Below are 18,901 nucleotides of genomic sequence, written 5' to 3'. Positions count from 1 at the left end.
TTAAATATTCTTTTTACGTTTTGTAAATTAATTTGAGCGGAAATAGTTTATCAATGCTATAAGCGGTCTCGAAAAACAAAAATAATATTACATGTCGTCTTTAAAACGACGTGAGATAACAGAAAAAGGATTTATGAATTAAACAGAACCAGGATCTTACATTCTGATTTTTAAGAGTGTGAAAGATACAGGTATATAGGTATACAGAATGCACATATACTGGAATATTTATAACTTTCAATTCAATTCAATTATTTATTGATTCACCAAGCATGTTGTCATACAATCATGTTACACAATATGAGATATATAATGGCAATAAACTAATTACTAACAGTTCATTTACATATATGTAAATACAAGTATATATTTGATATGTACCTGTGATATTAGACTATGTATGCAATATAGTATTGCATATTACATAAATTAAATGTAGTTATAGCACTCTACTTTTGGTGCGCAATTCAAAACATTCATGTAAAAATTCACAAAACCTTCTAGCATGAACTACATTGACAGGATTGCATAGTACTTTACAATGGTTTTCCTTTGATATATCATCGTCTGAATTGTAGATGTTCAAAGGGTAATATTTCTTTCTTATATCTTTATACATGAAGCAGTCATATAAAAAATGTAACTCATCTTCAACAGTAGTTTTACAAAACTGACAAAAACGACATTCTTTTGGAATACATGGTTTTGAATATCTACCAGTTTCAATTTCTAAAGGGTGGGCAGATATTCTTAGTTTTGTTAATCTAGAGCGTACTACTTTCGCAATTGGAAATTTCAAATAGTCTTGTAATTCATAGTTCTTTCTAATTTAATAACATGGATATGGGCCAAGGAGCACAGGGTTTTGACACAATCTGGCTAAACCCTCATTTTCCCAGAGTGACAATTTTGTAATCAGGTTACACTAGAATACAAGGTTACTGTAGTAAAGATACAACTACTCAGAATCAGGGTTACAAGAGTAATGTCGCAACCAGGTTACACTAGAAAACAGTAGTTATTCCCCTCAAAACTCTGGTTTTTTCTGTAACCCTGACTTTGAAAAGAAGTGAATGATGAGGGGGAGGTCTGTAGCACTATAAGACATATATGTTTCATTATTCTCTATAGAGAAGTCGAGAGGCATAGCCTTCATCGACTTCTCTTCGCAAGCATTCATGTTTTGATTCTGGAAAACGTGTAAATGCCGGAGTTGGTGACGGTTTATGCTTCGACCGACGTTTCGACTCAAGTGTGTCTGGATTTACGCAATAGACAACTTGCATTCAAACATTTAACAGTAATTACACAAAACTGTCACAAGGAAATCAAAACTTACTTGCTTTTAATCCATTTTTAACATGCCCCTGTCCCGAGTTTGAATCACAACTCTGATTACGTCAAGTTACCTGCTTTTCTCTTAACTGGTCCCCTATTGTGACAGCTCCCAAGACCAGTTAACGTAAACCCGGGACAGGGGACATGATGAAAATGGATTAAAAGCAAGTAAGTTTTGATTTCCTTGTGACAGTTTTGTGCATTACTGTTAAATGTTTGAAAACAAGTTGTCTATTGCGTAAATCCAGGCACATCAGAGTCGAAACGTCGGTCGAAGTATAAACCGTCACCGACTCCGGCATTTACACGTTTTCCAGAATCAAAACATGAATGCTTGCGAAGAGAAGTCGATGAAGGCTATGCCTCTCGACTTCTCTAAAGAGAATAATGTTTCATATGCTAATGTCACAGGTCTTGCGTTCGTATAGCCTGTACTTTGTGTGGTCTTTGTTTTATTTTATTTGATAGGGTTAACACAGATGTCGAATGATTTAAGTAGATGCACTACATAATGTCATAATGATGATGTCACATGGACTGTGAATATCAAATTTACACTTAAAATGATCTTGCACAAGGTCATGCACTCAGAATTTTTCTGTGATTCTTTTATAAGATTGGGTGGAATTAAATGCACATGTTATTGCTGTGCAAATTCTGTGCATGGCCTTGTTTGATCTTAATATTAAAGAAAATGATACAAGTCTGTGCATTTTGTTGATTATTACACTAGAAATATTTGAATCATTATTAAAGGGACTGGTTCACGATTTTTGATAAAAATATTTTTCATTTTTGATGTTAAACATTAGAAATATAGCTCATTTAATGTTGACAGCCAAAATTTTGACCTTCTGAATGCAAGAATAAAAGTAATATTTTAGCCTTGAATATGTGTTATGTAAACAAAGACTCGAGTCTTTTTATGTAAACAAACAAACAAGTGAAATATTGATTTTGCAATATAATGCATCTTAATTTTGCATAGTAACAAATTTTAACTTTTAGATGACACATTTCACCCCAAAAATGCTTGAAATGTGAAAGATATAATAATACTTAGATCAATATCCATTTCTTTTGAAATTTTGTAAACAATAGCATACCGCAATCTTTGTTTACAAAACAAATAATAAACTCTCTAAAATGAGCTTCTGTGATGATGTATAACCTTAATTTTCATGTAAAATCTTTCAAACACATTAGACAGTAGATTTTGATCATTGAAAGTGAAAAACAAAATTTTGGGTAAAATCGTGAGTCAGTCCCTTTAATGCAATAAACTGGTAACATTCGTGCAGCAGTAACAACATCTGCTTATTCTCACACTATGATCGTCTCAATTCATCTAGTGTATGACCTTGCTCAGAAGACATTTAAAAAATATTGTTTGTTTTCTCAGTATTGCATGTACATTATCAGGATAGCTTTAATGGATATTTAGTATATGCAATATGTAATCAAATTAAGTCAATATAATAACATTAAATATTCACGATGGGTTTTTGTAAAAATCATGCATAATTTCATGTAAGTGAAATTAAATTGAAAACTTGTGGTATTGATTCTTTAATCTGATAAGTTAATACAAAAACTAAATAGATTTTTGATTTTCATTAAAAAAAAATTTGCCATTCAACATATCAATACTATTAATAACAACTCTGTTATGACCCAGTTTGAAGGAGGGGGAAGTTGTAAGTTTAGATTTCATGATGACAAGAATTTCATATTAATGTTCAAATTTTATACTCTCTATTCTTATTGAAATAGGATCCTTACCTAGCATCATGTCGTTTTCAATCAACTTACCACCCTCGGTGGTTGCCAAAAAGACAAAATCGGAGGAACAGGATGAACCGAAGAAGAAGTCGCGGGAGGACTGGCGTAAACAGAAGGAACTGGAGGAGATGAGGAAAGCTGGAACAGCGCCAGCTATGACTGATGAGGAGGGAAAGTCAGTAACATCCACGCTCTTCACCAAAAATAACAAAGTTAACCTAAAAGTTAAAAATACAGAACTGTTACATTGTTCTGAATTTGATGAATCATAAAATCAGTTAAATTCAAATCAATTTCTCAAAGTTTGAGAAATATGATAAGTCAAAATATGCAAAAATTTATGATGAAAAAAATTATATGATACTGTAATTGGCTAAATGCATTAAATACACATGTTGTGTATTTTATCAGTTCTTTTAGTGGAAGAGACTTTTCACTAAATCAAATACATTGCAAAATGTTTGGTATAGTTGCAAAAATCGTTAAATCGAATCCAAGATAAACAAGCAAAGTCTTAAATTCCTCGAAATATCGTTCACACTAAAACTGATACAGTTACAGTATATTCCATAATATCATATAACATATCATATTATACATTTGTTTTCTGCAGAGAAATCAACCCCCATATTCCTCAGTATATAATGCAGGCACCTTGGTATTACCAAGCAACACATGCAACACTAAAGCATCAAAGAATACAAGAAGATAAATTGAAAACATATGAAGATAGAAACACATGGTACAAAAAAGGTCTCAAGGAGGTAAGATTTGTTGCATTTTGTAAAGCTTTTCTTTGAAATTCATTCAATTCTATGGTAGTCAGTTTTTAAGGATTGTGAAAATTTTACTGTATTTTTCAGGGAGGGGGATGCAATTTGAAACATTTTATGCACATCTAAGTATTTTTTCCCGGGGTTTTAAATTCATTGGATGGGGGTACCCACAGAATTTACAATAATTATCATATTTCTCAGGTGCTACAACCGAGAAATATGATAATTCCACAGTATTTCTTAATAAAAGATATACCCTCATCTCAACAATTCAAACGCCGTGAAAGGTATGTTCCATGCATTTTTGTGTAAAATTCATACTGTACATTATAGGGTCCCATAGCAACAAAATTCAGGAAAGGAGCTTGTGAAAATTGTGGAGCTATGACTCACAAAAAGAAAGACTGTTTAGAGGTAAAGAAATTAACCTGTAATAATATTAACACAGTATATTGTTGTACTGCATAGATATAGATGAATCTTCTTCTCAAGTTATACTTTATTTGATAGAAATTTTTCATCTTGATATTCAACAAAGCCATCTTAAAACTAAGATTTTATCAACACTTTCTAATGTTAGAGAAAGTGTCTACTGTCCAGACCATTTTTAACCAAAGAATTTTTTGTTTGGATTTGATCTTTCTTTGATTACTGTTGGATTTCTGAATGTATTAGACGACCATATTTTGTAGCATGAGCGATACTCTTGTCTTTCAGAGGCCAAGGAAGGTCGGTGCAAAATTTACAGGAGACAACATAGCTCCAGATGAGCACATAACCCCGACTTTGAATTTTGATTATGAGGGTAAACGAGATCATGCAGCAGGTGTTGATGTGGAAGATCACCAGAGGAAGGTCCATGAAGAATACAGTCGTCTGGAGGAGGTTAGTGGGGATAGGAAGAGCATTTCTAAAAGGTCATTTGCAATGTTTCTGTCAGTTTTTCTAAAAACTATTATTCATCTCCTATCTGACACTGCACAAAACAGACATGACTGGGTCTGCTGAATTTGGTCTATAGCAGACTTCAAAAACAAAGCAGAACCAAATTTTGATAGAGCAAACACAAAGTAAACTTAGGGTCTGCTTTCTGCATCTGCTGAGTTTGTGTCTAGTTGGAAATGTACAAGTCTAAACTCATAATTATTATGGAAATTTGACATAGATAACCTTGTCATTTTGGTAAGTTGCCTAAATTATTAGTAGTATTAATGTAGATTGAACATTATATAAATAAAATGTACTGTCCAAGATATAACATGTTTGGGTTATTATGGGAAATGTTATACAGTAAGTAATGCACATGTAATTTTGTTTTAAGGCAAAGCGAATGTTAAAAGAAGCAAACTTTTTGGAAGGAAAAGAATCTGCTGAAAAGGTATGTCTATTCCCCCCCCCCCCCCCCCCCCCCCCCCCCCCACCTTCACTTTCACCATTACTGGTACAAGGATTTAACTGCTGAGATACAAATTTGAATAAATATTAAAGAATTCTCAGATTATGACTATTCAGTTACTGGTTGATGCTGTTTTGATTAACCGTTATTTTACTTTGTTTGATTTAGTGTAGTGGAATTGTACACAATTGACATCATGCTTTATGGCTTTACTGATTTGTGTGGGGAATCACCTAGAATTACTACTTTTTCAGTTTGTATTGAGAACTTTAGGAGTGAGAAGCTCACCCCTCTCATGCTGTATTATAATTGGACACCTTCAAAATGTTTACAATACAATTTTATTTGTCACGAATTAGATTCTCTGTTTACTATGAACTACAATAACCCAGAAGTAGCAAAATAGATAAATGCAAAGGAAAATATTTAATTTCTTTATTCATATATCAGACGAATTCAATAAAATCTTAACACTAAGTACAGTGAATATTACTCTGTGAGCCAAAATTCTAAATTTTATTATCCTCCCTTGGTATAAACAGAGTTATTATATCATATTATACATTAAAACCTAACGTTGCTCGATAGAAGCACTGATTTCCAGATTTTCAAAAAACTCAAACTTTCGAAGTTTTATTGTTTGTCCTATGGATTTCAAGTTTTCTCTAGTCACTTGTATGTACATGTACGTGTGAATTATTCTTGGATTACAATTTAACATGCATATAATTCATGAAGTAGTATTTGAAACATTCTCCCACTACAAAAGGCCCAGAGGAGTGGAACAAAATTCATTGACTTTTCTTGTTGGATTATGAATTGCTCATGTGATGAACAAAAAGTAGTGGTATATTTTGCAAAATAAAGATTAAAAGATTAAGATGTACCTGTAAATATTGAAAGGAAAGACATGTCTAATTTATCTCAATACAATTATGAATAATTTGTAATATAGTAAACTTTTACAACACAAATATATTGCTGTCATTGATTTTAGTTAGTTGGATACATAGTTCCCTGGTACTTGGACTATGACTAAGGCCTATATTTAGGAAAATAGTTTCTTGGTAATTGGACTATGACTAAGGCCTATATTTGGGTATTAAATAGTTCCCTGGTAATTGGGATATAATTAAGGCCTATATTTGGGTAAATAGTTTCCTGGTACTTGGGCTATGACTAAGGCCTATATTTGGGTAAATAGTTCCTTGGTACTTGGGCTATGGCTAAGGCCTATATTTAGGTAAATAGTTCCCTGGTACTTGGGCTATGACTAAGGCCTATATTTGGGTAAATAGTTCCTTGGTACTTGGGCTATGACTAAGGCCTATATTTAGGTAAATAGTTCCCTGGTACTTGGACTATGACTAAGGCCTATATTTGGGTGAATATTTCCCTGGTACTTGGGCTATGACTATGGGCCTCTTGTTGTTAACGATGATTTCGTCCTTGACTTTTACAGTCACAAGGTGACAGTGAAGATGAAGATAAATATGCAGATGATGTAGACATGCCTGGTCAGAAATTTGAGACAAAACAGCGAATTACAGTCAGGAATCTTCGAATCAGAGAAGACACAGCCAAAGTAAGTCATGCATACACATTCAAATATTTATCTCGCTTTAATCAGAGAACACACAACCAAAGTAAGTCATTCATATATTGAGCAGAAAAGGCAATTCCATATTATTGATATAGTGTGAAACATATAGTAGTTAAATTATGTTTGTCAGAGTAATTTAAGAATATTCTGATTTTGAGTTTAACGTCCAAAAAGTAGACATATGCTGCAATAATAAAAGCAAAGAATGTGTGACTGTTTTTCTTGCCAATGTTTCTGTGACTGTGTTTCTAGCCTATGTTTATGTGACTGTGTTTCTAGCCTATGTTTTTATGTGACTGTGTTTCTAGCCTATGTTTATGTGACATTGTTTCTAGCCTATGTTTATGTGACTGTTTCTAGCCTATGTTTATGTGACTGTGTTTCTAGAGTATGTGACTGTGTTTCTTTTGCCTACAGTACCTGTACAACTTGGATCCTAATTCAGCTTTCTATGATCCCAAAACCCGATCTATGAGGGAGAATCCGTACAAAAACACAGGAAACATAGAGATGGAGTAAGTGTACAAATATATTCCATTTATATTGTATCATCAGTTGTCTGTCCTGTCAGTTAATCATTGTCCCTCTGTATCATCAGTTGTCTGACCTGTCAGTTAATCATTGTCCCTCTGTAATATCAGTTGTCTGACCTGTCAGTTAATCATTGTCCCTCTGTAACATCAGTTGTCTGACCTGTCAGTTAATCATTGTCCCTCTGTATCATCAGTTGTCTGACCTGTCAGTTAATCATTGTCCCTCTGTAACATCAGTTGTCTGACCTGTCAGTTAATCATTGTCCCTCTGTATCATCAGTTGTCTGACCTGTCAGTGAATCATTGTCCCTCTGTATCATCAGTTGTCTGACTTGTCAGTTAATCATTGTCCCTCTGTATCATCAGTTGTCTGACCTGTCAGTTAATCATTGTCCCTCTGTATCATCAGTTGTCTGACCTGTCAGTTAATCATTGTCCCTCTGTATCATCAGTTGTCTGACTTGTCAGTTAATCATTGTCCCTCTGTATCATCAGTTGTCTGACCTGTCAGTTAATCATTGTCCCTCTGTATCATCAGTTGTCTGACCTGTCAGTTAATCATTGTCCCTCATTTATATTGTACACTATATAGTGTTTATGTGAAAAACACTTATCTTTTTTAGTGCTATTGATACTAAATTGAAAGTAAATAGATATTTAGAAAGAACAGGTAGTCCTTTACCATAATTCTAAATTTGGTGATCCCAAGGGTAGGGGTTTTGGTATCAGAGTGGGGCCAAAATGGTCAGTTATGAAATGTGTGAACAATAGACATTTTTAACTTCTTGATAATTATCATTCCAATTCTTTTCAAATTTGGTATGAAATATATTTGGAACAAGGGGGACATGAATTGAATTTCAGGATTCCTGCACCCCTGGGGCCTTAAGGGCAGGGCAAAAACTGCCCAAAATTGACCAGTTTTCAAAAACCACACACATGTAAAAGAAACTAAATGTCTAGTGATGTAGAACAGGAAGGCCTCTACCAAAATTGTAAATTTCATGATCCCTGGGGTAGGGGTTCTGACCTCACTAATATTATATTGTATCATCAGTTGTCTAACTTGTGAGTTAATCATTGTCCCTCATTTATATTTTATCATCATTTGTTTGACTTGTCAGTTAATCATTGCCCCTCATTTATACAAAAGTAAAGGATATTGGCCTGCATATCAATTTTATACTTTTATCAGCTTGAAGACATATGTATTCTAGAATACATCATGTATACAGCTTTAAATTTGTGCCTTGTTGAATACTTTATTGATGAAATTAATCAATCTTAAGTTGAGTAAATCATTTCGTCTAGTGTACTACAGGGTTATTTTTGCCCTGTGTTATTTTTGCCGTGCTATTTTTGCCCTGTGTTATTTTTGTCCTTCTACACGCGCAGATAGTTTTGTCTGGGTCCCTGTTTTAAATTTGCCCAGACACATTTGTTTTTAAAAAAAATTTAAATGAGAAAACAGTTTTGCCCAGTCTCTTGGATTTGCCCAGTGACATATTTCCCACTGTATACAGTGTACAAATGTAGGTTGTGGTGTAACAATGCTCCCTCTATTGTTTTTAAAATTCACAAGTACATGTAGTAGCTAGCATTCAGACTGTTGTTTCAAGGTACACTTCTTAACAGATGTATCATGTTGTAGCAGTGCTCTTTATAAGACATTTTCTGTCAAAGACCAAATTTATTATTGGGTTGACATGTAGTAGCTTTTAGTACATGTAATATTATAAAGTAGTACATTGATTACCTTTTGTAATTGTATTTTCTTTGAATTTGTAGCTGTTATTTTTGTAAAGTTTTAAAGGAACTCTTTTAAAAAGATTCTCCTGATTTTGGATGTTATTTAATTTTACAGACAAAAGTATGCTGGAGACAACTTTGTCAGATTCTCAGGAGACGCACATAAATTTGCGACAAAGCAAGGTAAACCTTAGTAAAAGAATACAGATTCTAGAAGACCACTATGTAATTAATTAATCTGGAATTCCCATATTGACATACAGTAATTAATTATTACAATTGTATTTTATGTTTGTCAGATGAAAACTTTTGTCTCAAATAGTCACTTTGGAATAGATCTTGCACTTCAGCTGTAAACAAAGATGGCATACAAAGTATCAATTTGTAAGCTCTACTAGCCGGTTTTGATGCTCTGAATTATTTAATCATATAATAAAACAGTTGTTGACATTTTCTCGGTCAATACGATGCTTTAGCTACCCTTGAAATACAATATTCACTGAGCCCAGAATACTTCTCAGGTAGCGAAAGCATTACATTGACCTAAAAATGTCAGTAATTGTGTACTATATCTGTTGAGAGATAATTACTAGTGTCTTGGAATCTCTGAAACCAGTAACCCTTGAAATCAGCTGATTTTTAGTCTCCACAAAAGTTTTATGTATTTCTTATACAAAAATTCTCATAATGCTGGCCACCCCTGAAAACCAGACATCAATCATTGTTTAAAAGTGTACTGTCAACAAACACAGGGAATACCCCCTCACATACAACTGGCCATAGATATTCATCATATCAAAAGCCATGTAATTAAATTTCTGACATGCAGTCCTTTAGCAGTTCGCTAATGTTTGATTATTTATCAGATATATGACAGGATTATTTGTATACAGTATGTTTTAGAGTTGCTTTAACATTATTATTATAGTGGTACAAGTATTTCGTGTACATAAATGTCATCAGTCAGTATCAAAAAGAATGTTACTTTTAAACCTCATCATGGTAAGATTATTCTAGTTAATGGTTATACTTATACGGTAATACTAATATATGATTCAAAATCTGTATCAATCAAATGCAGAATTAAATTGTAAGAAACATGCTGCACATCTCGAGATGATTCAGGTCTTTCATTTAGGGAGACCAGTGAACTCTCATATCCCATTGGATTTGTGAACTGTAATCCATATTTATTCACCATTCCAGTTTTTGCCTGGGAAGCATATGAACATGGAACTGATGTCCACTTGCAAGCAGATCCAACCAAATTGGAATTACTGTCAAAGGAAGTACGGAAGAGGAAAGAGGACTTTAAATCTAGTGCTAAAGATAGTATTCTGGACAAGTATGGAGGAGAGGAACACTTACAAGCTCCACCCAAACAGCTGTTACTGGCACAGACAGTACGTTTTCTTGTTTCCATTCTCTCGTTCACAAACCCTTTTCAGTGTCACATTAAAATTCTCTTGCACAGACCTGTTACACATCGCAAATTTTGAAAAATACATGCAATCAAAATTGCAAGATTGTGAGAACTAAATTGTTTACAGTGAAAAACGTGTGATCAATTAAAATTACAAAGCTTCAATTGGGGTTATGATACAAACAGTCACCCCAAAATTTTGGTGCATTGTGAATCTTTTATTTGAAATTACTTATCATGAACTTTATGATCTTTCTAAGGCAAACTTAGGCTTTTGGATTAATATGCCCTCAAAGAAAAGAGTGACATGTTTAAAATTTGTGTGGTTTGCATTGGCCATGTTAAGCTTGGCACATTCAAATGCAGATGCACAGCATCTAGAAAAATTCAAATCAACTGCAAGCACTGGCTCTGTCTTTGAACTAAATATTGGTACACAGCTTTTCATTTTGTTTGAAGGTTTTACAATAAAGTTTAAAGTCTACTTTGGAGATTGATTTGTTCCAAACCAGCTCCAAATTGAAATTGTAAATTTATGAAAGTGATTTCTGGTGTTAGAGAAAATGAATGAAATTAATCACTAAAGAGTATTTGTATTGTGTTGACACAAGACAAAACTAATTGATGAGAAGTAGATATTTTGTCTTTTCACACCTCTATGTGAAAAATCATTCATTTTAAGGTTTAACCCAGCGTTTTGAAAAATGTTTTTAGATTATCAAACCTGCTGATAAAGGTATTGAATTTCAGTGGGAGGATCAAATGGAGATTTTTATATCAGATTAGCTTGGAGTATTACATATCTGTACATTAAGTAACTTGTAATGTGATTAGCTTGGAGTATTACATATCTGTACATTAAGTAACTTGTATTGTGATTAGCTTGGAGTATTACATATATGTACATTAAGTAACTTGTAATGTGATTAGCTTGGAGTATTACATATCTGTACATTAAGTAACTTGTATTGTGATTAGCTTGGAGTATTACATATCTGTACATTAAGTAACTTGTAATGTGATTAGCTTGGAGTATTACATATCTGTACATTAAGTAACTTGTATTGTGATTAGCTTGGAGTATTACATATCTGTACATTAAGTAACTTGTATTGTGATTAGCTTGGAGTATTACATATCTGTACATTAAGTAACTTGTAATGTGATTAGCTTGGAGTATTACATATCTGTACATTAAGTAACTTGTAATGTGATTAGCTTGGAGTATTACATATCTGTACATTAAGTAACTTGTATTGTGATTAGCTTGGAGTATTACATATCTGTACATTAAGTAACTTGTATTGTGATTAGCTTGGAGTATTACATATCTGTACATTAAGTAACTTGTAATGTGATTAGCTTGGAGTATTACATATCTGTACATTAAGTAACTTGTAATGTGATTAGCTTGGAGTATTACATATCTGTACATTAAGTAACTTGTAATGTGTCTTGTTTTGTAGGAAGATTATGTGGAATATTCCCGACATGGCTCCGTAATTAAAGGGAATGAAAAACCAGTGGTCAGATCTAAGTATGAAGAGGATGTGTACATAAATAACCACACAGTGAGAACATGTTAAATAAAGTATAATAAAATGGGGAAATTTTAGGTCAATTGTGGACTTTGAAATGCATTCTTGTTTGACAAACAATGATATTATTTCCAACCAATTTTCGGGCAAATTAATATTGCTTTCATACAAGAAATTTAGGGTGTATATCGGCTGGTATATTTCAATTGATTTAAAACTTATTACCATTTCGAAAGCTTTGCATGTTTCATTAATTTAAACTTGTCATGATAATGAAGATAACGATGTGTTAAATAATTATTTGAATTCAGTCTGTTTGGGGCTCCTATTGGAAACATGGTCGGTGGGGCTATAAATGTTGCCACAACTTAGTGAAGGAGTCCTATTGCACAGGAGTAGCGGGTATAGAGGCCTCTAGCACAGACATCATCCCATCAATAACGAATGGCGAGGAGGAGAGAGAGGAGGAAGAGGAGGAACCCCCCAAATCACTGTTACAGGTACGAGATTGATTACTGTTCATTATCTTCACCTATACAGGTAGGGGTCTAATATAAAGCAGAACTTTCATTGTTCTCTCCAGTGACATTTGCGCAAGACAGTATCCCTACATGTGACAGTGAAATTGTTTACCACATGCTCAAAAGAAAGTATCCCTATGTGTGTTTAAAATTGTTTACCACATACTCACAAGACAGTATTCCTACATGTGACAATGAAATTGTTTACCACATACTCACAAGACAGTATTCCTACGTGTGACAGTGAAATTGTTTACCACATACTCACAAGAGTGTCCCTACATGTGACAGGGAAATTGTTTACCACAGGGTTTCGGTTTTGGCCTTTTAACCTCATCCACAGGCACGCTTCCAGCGAAGAAATGCATCAATTTGATGTAACCCTTCGCCAATCCACGTCAAAGTCTTCTTACTGTTTATGGAAAAGGGTGAGCACGTGATCCGATTGTCCCTACATGTGTCACTGAAATTGTTTACCACATGCTTACAAGACAATATTACTACATGTGACAGTGATATTGTTTACCACATACTCACAAGACAATATTACTACATGTGACAGTGAAATTGTTTACCACATACTCACAAGACAGTATTCCTACATGTAACAGTGAAATTGTTTACCACATACTCACAAGACAGTGTCCCTACATGTGTCAATTAAATTGGGTAACATATGCTCACAGGGAATATCAGAATTTCCTTTCCATTTGACTTCGTCCAATAACAATGACCTTGTAAAAGCAATGAGACTATATGAAAGTTACAGTATAGTGTCAAAAATGAGTCAGTTGTAAAAAAATTTCTAAATAGAATTCCCCAGTGTTAGATCATTTTAATCAGGCCTTACACTATTAAATACAATTAACGTCTATCCCAGAAAGATTTATCCCCTGCTGTAACAGCAGGGTATAAATCTTTCTGGGATAGACGTTAATTTTCAAGGGCAAGTGAATTCAAACTGTAAATGTCAAATATACAGGTTACCCAAAATTCGTAAACTTTAGAAAATGAATATTACTCAAAACTTATCAGAGAAAAATATGTGACTGAATACTACCTATTTCGTAAGTTTAATGTTTGTTGTTATTTTCAGTCTGATTTTTCTTCTAATATACATACACAAAGATGAAAGAGAGAAACCATGCTTCTTCAGTCTTAATAATGTTATGAAGCCATGGTTAGGATAAGTCGTGTGTGGGAGGGCCGATTATATTTGGTATGACTTAATCACTTAGGTGGAAATGCTACCATGGATTTTCCAAAGCACAAACATATGATGAAATTATAGAATAAAGAATTGAATTTGTAAGATGTCATTTTAATTTCTAACTTAGATGTTCACTTGCACAATCAGGCATGTATGTCTGGAGTTTTATTTGCTAGAAACGAGATTTCACTTGCTACGGGCAATTGGACAACCATTACATAGATTCCCGAGTTTTGATGAAGAAATGGATGGAAATTTCTATAAAAGCTCTCTTTAGAGCCACCAATAATCTTAGTTGAAGCAATTTCCTGGACCCATAGTTAAGTCATGATGGAGATTTAAAGGTTTCCAGTTGGAAGATGCTACTACTCAGCTGAATGATGTGGCTCATGGAAATCTTGTTAAAAGATCCACTGGTATTCTGAATGATACATGTACATGTATATTCAAGCCAAGTACAGTGTACATTTAATGAAGTAGCCTTGTAATTCTACTTTTTTGTTAGGGTAAATAGATATCCCTCTCATTAAAAAAAAAATCAAAACTTTATAAATAATGTTCCCTAAGGGAAATTGATTTTAATCAGGCCTTACACTATTAAATACAATTAAACAAAATATAGTGGATTGAGTTTCCATGTAATAGTTTCTGGTTTCAGGGTTCTTTATGAAGTTTTAGGTATATGATTTCAGAATCATGTTCAGAAATATCATTAAAATTTTATGTACAGTCAAACCTCGTCATCTCAGACTCAATGGGGCCAAGAAAAAACGTCGAGATTGATGAGGGTTCGAGATATCGAGGTGAAACTACATAAAGAAAATATAATTGGGATTTCCAACTAACCTGAACATATCCATGGTATTCGAGATATCGATGTTCGAGATACCGAGGTTCATCTGTGTCAGAGTTTGGCTGTGAAAATCTGCAGAATTTTTATCATTAGCATGATCAGAGTCTTTGAGATTTGAAATGATGCTCACTGAACATTTTCCTTTTATTACAGGAATATCAAGAAAAACTTTCAAGTGAAAAGAAAAAGAAGAAAAAGAAGAAGAAGAAGAGGAAACACAAAAAGAAAAGCAAAAGTAGCAGTAGTAGTGACTCAGAATCTGAGGACGAAGAGAAGGTTAAAGAGAGGAAACTGAGAGAGGTAAGTTTGTAATAAGGTAATAAGAATTTTCTCAGAAAAACAAATTCTTGCATTAGTGTTTCCACTGGATCATTCTATTGGACCTGGGAACATGAAATTTGTAGATGCAATAAATGTTTGTGTCCTGAACCAAAAGTAGGTCATGGTGACCTTATTTCGGAATTTGATATACATACACATGGGTTTTATTGGTAAAATCCTTTCGTTTGTTTTTAATAATGTTACATTGGTTTTTCAGGCACTAATAAAAGAAGAAGAGCACCAGAAGCGAGCAAATCACCTACTATCTCTGGACGAGCGCAAGCGACCCTACAACAGTATGTATGAAAATGTGGCACCTACCGAGGAGGAGATGGAAGCCTGGAGGTTAAAACAGAGGAGGACTGAGGACCCAATGTCACACTTCACATAAAAAAACTCACCTCATAAGGACACAGAGGAGAACTGAGGACCCAATGTCACACTTCACATAAAAAAACTCACCTCATAAGGACACAGAGGAGGACTAAGGACCCAATGTCACACTTCACATAAAAAAACTCACCTCATAAGGACACAGAGGAGGACTGAGGACCCAATGTCACACTTCACATAAAAAAACTCACCTCATAAGGACACAGAGGAGGACTGAGGACCCAATGTCACACTTCACATAAAAAAAACTCACCTCATAAGGACACCTGATCCTCAGGCTTTTATTTCAACCCAGCTTTGTTTGATACACAGATCAATTGTATAACTATTGACAGTCTTTTACTTCCTGTAACCCTAGACAACCACTCTCTAGTTGTAAGATGTCAGTGACAACAGAGATTGGTGGAAATTGTTAAAAGGTTTTAAACTTACTGACAGTCTTTGTTACCAACCTATTCATTGTATCATTTCCATGCATGAGTATTTCATATTTTGGGTGTGCATTTTCTTTATTTTACTACAGTTTGATAGGAAATGATTTCTCTAAATTTATTTATATCAATGAGAAAGGTCTATGGTCACAACACACCCGACTCACCTTCAATAGTCATGTTGTTTAAAACCTGCCATTATGCAGCTACAAGTTGTATAAAAATGTTTCAGAATGCTTGTACACTATTCCAACTCTGTTTAGAATGACTTTGTGGCTGTCTTAAACATTCTGACAGATCTCGTGTATGTGTAGGGTTATGCTTAAATATTGTTTTTCTATATTGTAGTTTTAATGCTATTGAAAGTATTTCCAAAAATACAGACAAACTTTTATTGCTTGTTTTCTTATATATAATCTTAAGAACCCTTGTTGAGGCTCCCATGACCAAAATTTGAACTAAAGCTGCACCATATTTTGACAAAAAGGTAAAGGGCAGGGAGAGATTTAAAGTCTCATGCAAGAATTATTTTTGAAAATTTTCTCAAGAGCCACAAGGTTTGTGAAAATTGTTTAGCCACGATGTTTGAAGCTTTTCAGTTTAAGCATCCTGTGATCTGTATGAGTAAGGTACCGGGAAGTGTTGTGGCTCATTGACCTCTTGTTAAATGAATATAGGAAGTGAAGGTTGGTATGTCAGAAGGAATATCTGTGTATTGTACAATATCTACATTTCCAATGATTTTGCCTTTGATGTTTTCTTACAAATTGTAATAATGGGCATTTCCTGATGGATGTGCAGCAATGGGAAAGCCATGTGGAAATGAATACGGAATTATTAAATAAATATATTTCTATCCTAACAGCTGAGAATTCTGACAGCAATGAAAGTAGAATGTAAACGTAAGAAAATGAATTTCGTTTTTGAAAATACACGAGGGTATGAAATGCAACATGTCGTGGCGGCGTACTTTTCATAAAGTGGTAACACTGTAGTTCATACCCTGGTATACATTTTCAAAATAGAAAGCTATTTCTGAAGTGTACCTAATATAATGATTGTAATATTAAGCTTATAAATTATCAATCTCTGCCAGTAAATGGTTTCAAGATTTATCCTGATTTATCTTATGTTATATATTCCCATACATTTACCAATGCCATGTCCACTGAGATCAAGTTGCGTTTCAATTCATCATAAAACCTCGAGAAGCATTAGTTGCCCTTCATTTGAACATTGGTTCACATTTACCCAAGGATGCTCATGTCAAATGTACCCGAGATTAGTTACGTGGTACAAAAAAGTTTTCAGTATTCCCTCGCCATTCATTTTGAGAGGGGATACAGTAACGGGACTGTTCGTGTGATTGTTCATATGATTGTTGGTGTGATGACCCGTGTTCGTGTGATTGTTCATGTGATGACCTGTGTTCGTGTGATTATTCATATGATGACCCGTGTTCGTGTAATGACCCGTGTTCGTGTAATGACCCGTGTTCGTATGATGACCTGTGTTTGTGTGATGACCTGTGTTCATGTGATTGTTCATGTGATGACCCGTGTTCGTGTGATGACCTGTGTTTGTTCATGTGATGACCTGTTGGTGTGATGACCCGTGTTCGTATGATGACCCGTGTTCGTGTGATTGTTCATGTGATGACCTGTGTTCGTGTGATGACCCGTGTTCATGTAATTACCTGTGTTTGTGTGATGAATCATGTTCGTGTGATGACCTGTGTTTGTTCATGTGATGACCTGTTGGTGTGATGACCTGTGTTCGTATGATGACCTGTGTTCATGTGATTGTTAATGTGATGACCTGTGTTCGTGTAATGACCCGTGGGCTTGGGGTTAGTTGGGAATGCTAGGCAATATTTATACAAAGTGCTTGTTTCATTTACATATGAAGGTAAAAAATACTAAACTAGAGCTGCACAAGACAAGGCATATGGCCTTGCAATGAGTGTCTACAAGATTTTTCTATGGAGTCCCATTTTGACCCCTCAATTAATAGGATTCTTCCTCTCTTAATAACAAAGCTACATGTGAAGTATCAAATCAAACAAAAGATGTGGCCCATAGAGTATCTACAAGCTCAGTCTTGCACATGACAAAAGTTGAACTTGATCACAATTATATGGAGCATTGACAATAAAAAGAATACACAGGACTACAGACGAAACAAAGTATAAGAATTAAAGAAGTTCAATAAACCAGTTGTAAAATTTTTGTTGAATAAGTCAACCGTGATGACAGTGAAACTAAATTTGTATCTATACTGAGATTGACCACATATTAAATTTCAGCTGTCTAAGGTTGCTGTTCCTGAGAAAAGTGGTTTCCCATGGAGCCATCATTTTGAAAAAACTTGAATCCATGTTATAAGATGATGTCTTGGTGTGAGCTATGTAATTCTAGATCTAGTGTTCAAGAGAAGCCCACCCCATTTCCACAATATTTCCTAACTATTTTCTCTTGAAAAAAGACATGGTTCTATATTTGAACAAACTTGAATCCTAAAGGATGCTTTGAGCAACATTTGGTAAAACGTTGACACTGATGCCCACAATAAACAATACACAAATTAATCGGAAAAGCTCATTCGTTTTCAGTTCGATGAGCTCTAAAAGGTTACCGACTGAGTGTCTGCTCTTTGTCAGATTTGTTTGAACTTTGGGACCAGGATGAGGCAGAGAACAGAAATTTCATATAAGAAAGAAGATGCAATGAAAATTGGTAAAAGTATTCTAAAAAAAAAAAAAGCTACTGCTCATTTAACAATCTTTAACAATCTATATTTAGGATAGCCTCCAGTTTGTTTGGACATTTATGTTCAAGCCAGATTTAAAGATCTAAAAATAGATCTACAGATTTCTTGCAGGAAGTGTTCAAATTAACAAATTATTTTGTCATAACATGCATTCATCATGAGATGAGTGCAATATGAAACTTCTCTTGGTGAAGGGTCATTTAATATTAACAGTGAAGTGACTAGGGCAAATTTTGTGGCACATGGACCTCTTGTATTATAAACA

The 18,901-nt window shown here is 34.2% G+C and overlaps 1 protein-coding gene across 2 annotated transcripts; it reads left to right on the top strand.

Annotated features, from left to right (window-relative positions):
* Positions 1 to 34: 34 nt before the first annotated feature.
* LOC125659117 (pre-mRNA-splicing factor SLU7-like) lies at positions 35 to 16,982 on the top strand. Of its 2 annotated transcripts, none has more exons than XM_048890671.2 (14): positions 35 to 191; positions 3,112 to 3,295; positions 3,734 to 3,884; positions 4,230 to 4,310; positions 4,614 to 4,781; positions 5,218 to 5,274; positions 6,755 to 6,877; positions 7,313 to 7,410; positions 9,293 to 9,360; positions 10,384 to 10,580; positions 12,067 to 12,171; positions 12,450 to 12,638; positions 14,876 to 15,022; positions 15,261 to 16,982. In XM_048890671.2, the coding sequence occupies exons 2-14, from the start codon at positions 3,129 to 3,131 to the stop codon at positions 15,432 to 15,434; spliced, it is 1,725 nt and encodes a 574-aa protein (XP_048746628.1). In that variant the 5' UTR covers positions 35 to 191; positions 3,112 to 3,128; the 3' UTR covers positions 15,435 to 16,982. The 2 variants fall into 2 exon arrangements, with proteins under 2 accessions (XP_048746628.1, XP_056005473.1); XM_056149498.1 differs by having other exon boundaries at positions 39 to 199.
* Positions 16,983 to 18,901: the final 1,919 nt, after the last annotated feature.

This window comes from Ostrea edulis, chromosome 9 (genome assembly GCF_947568905.1).
Source record: "Ostrea edulis chromosome 9, xbOstEdul1.1, whole genome shotgun sequence".
Classification (NCBI taxonomy): Eukaryota; Metazoa; Mollusca; class Bivalvia; order Ostreida; family Ostreidae; genus Ostrea; species Ostrea edulis.
The sequence above is the reverse complement of the archived record's forward strand: the minus strand, read 5'-3'. Positions and strand labels throughout refer to the sequence as shown.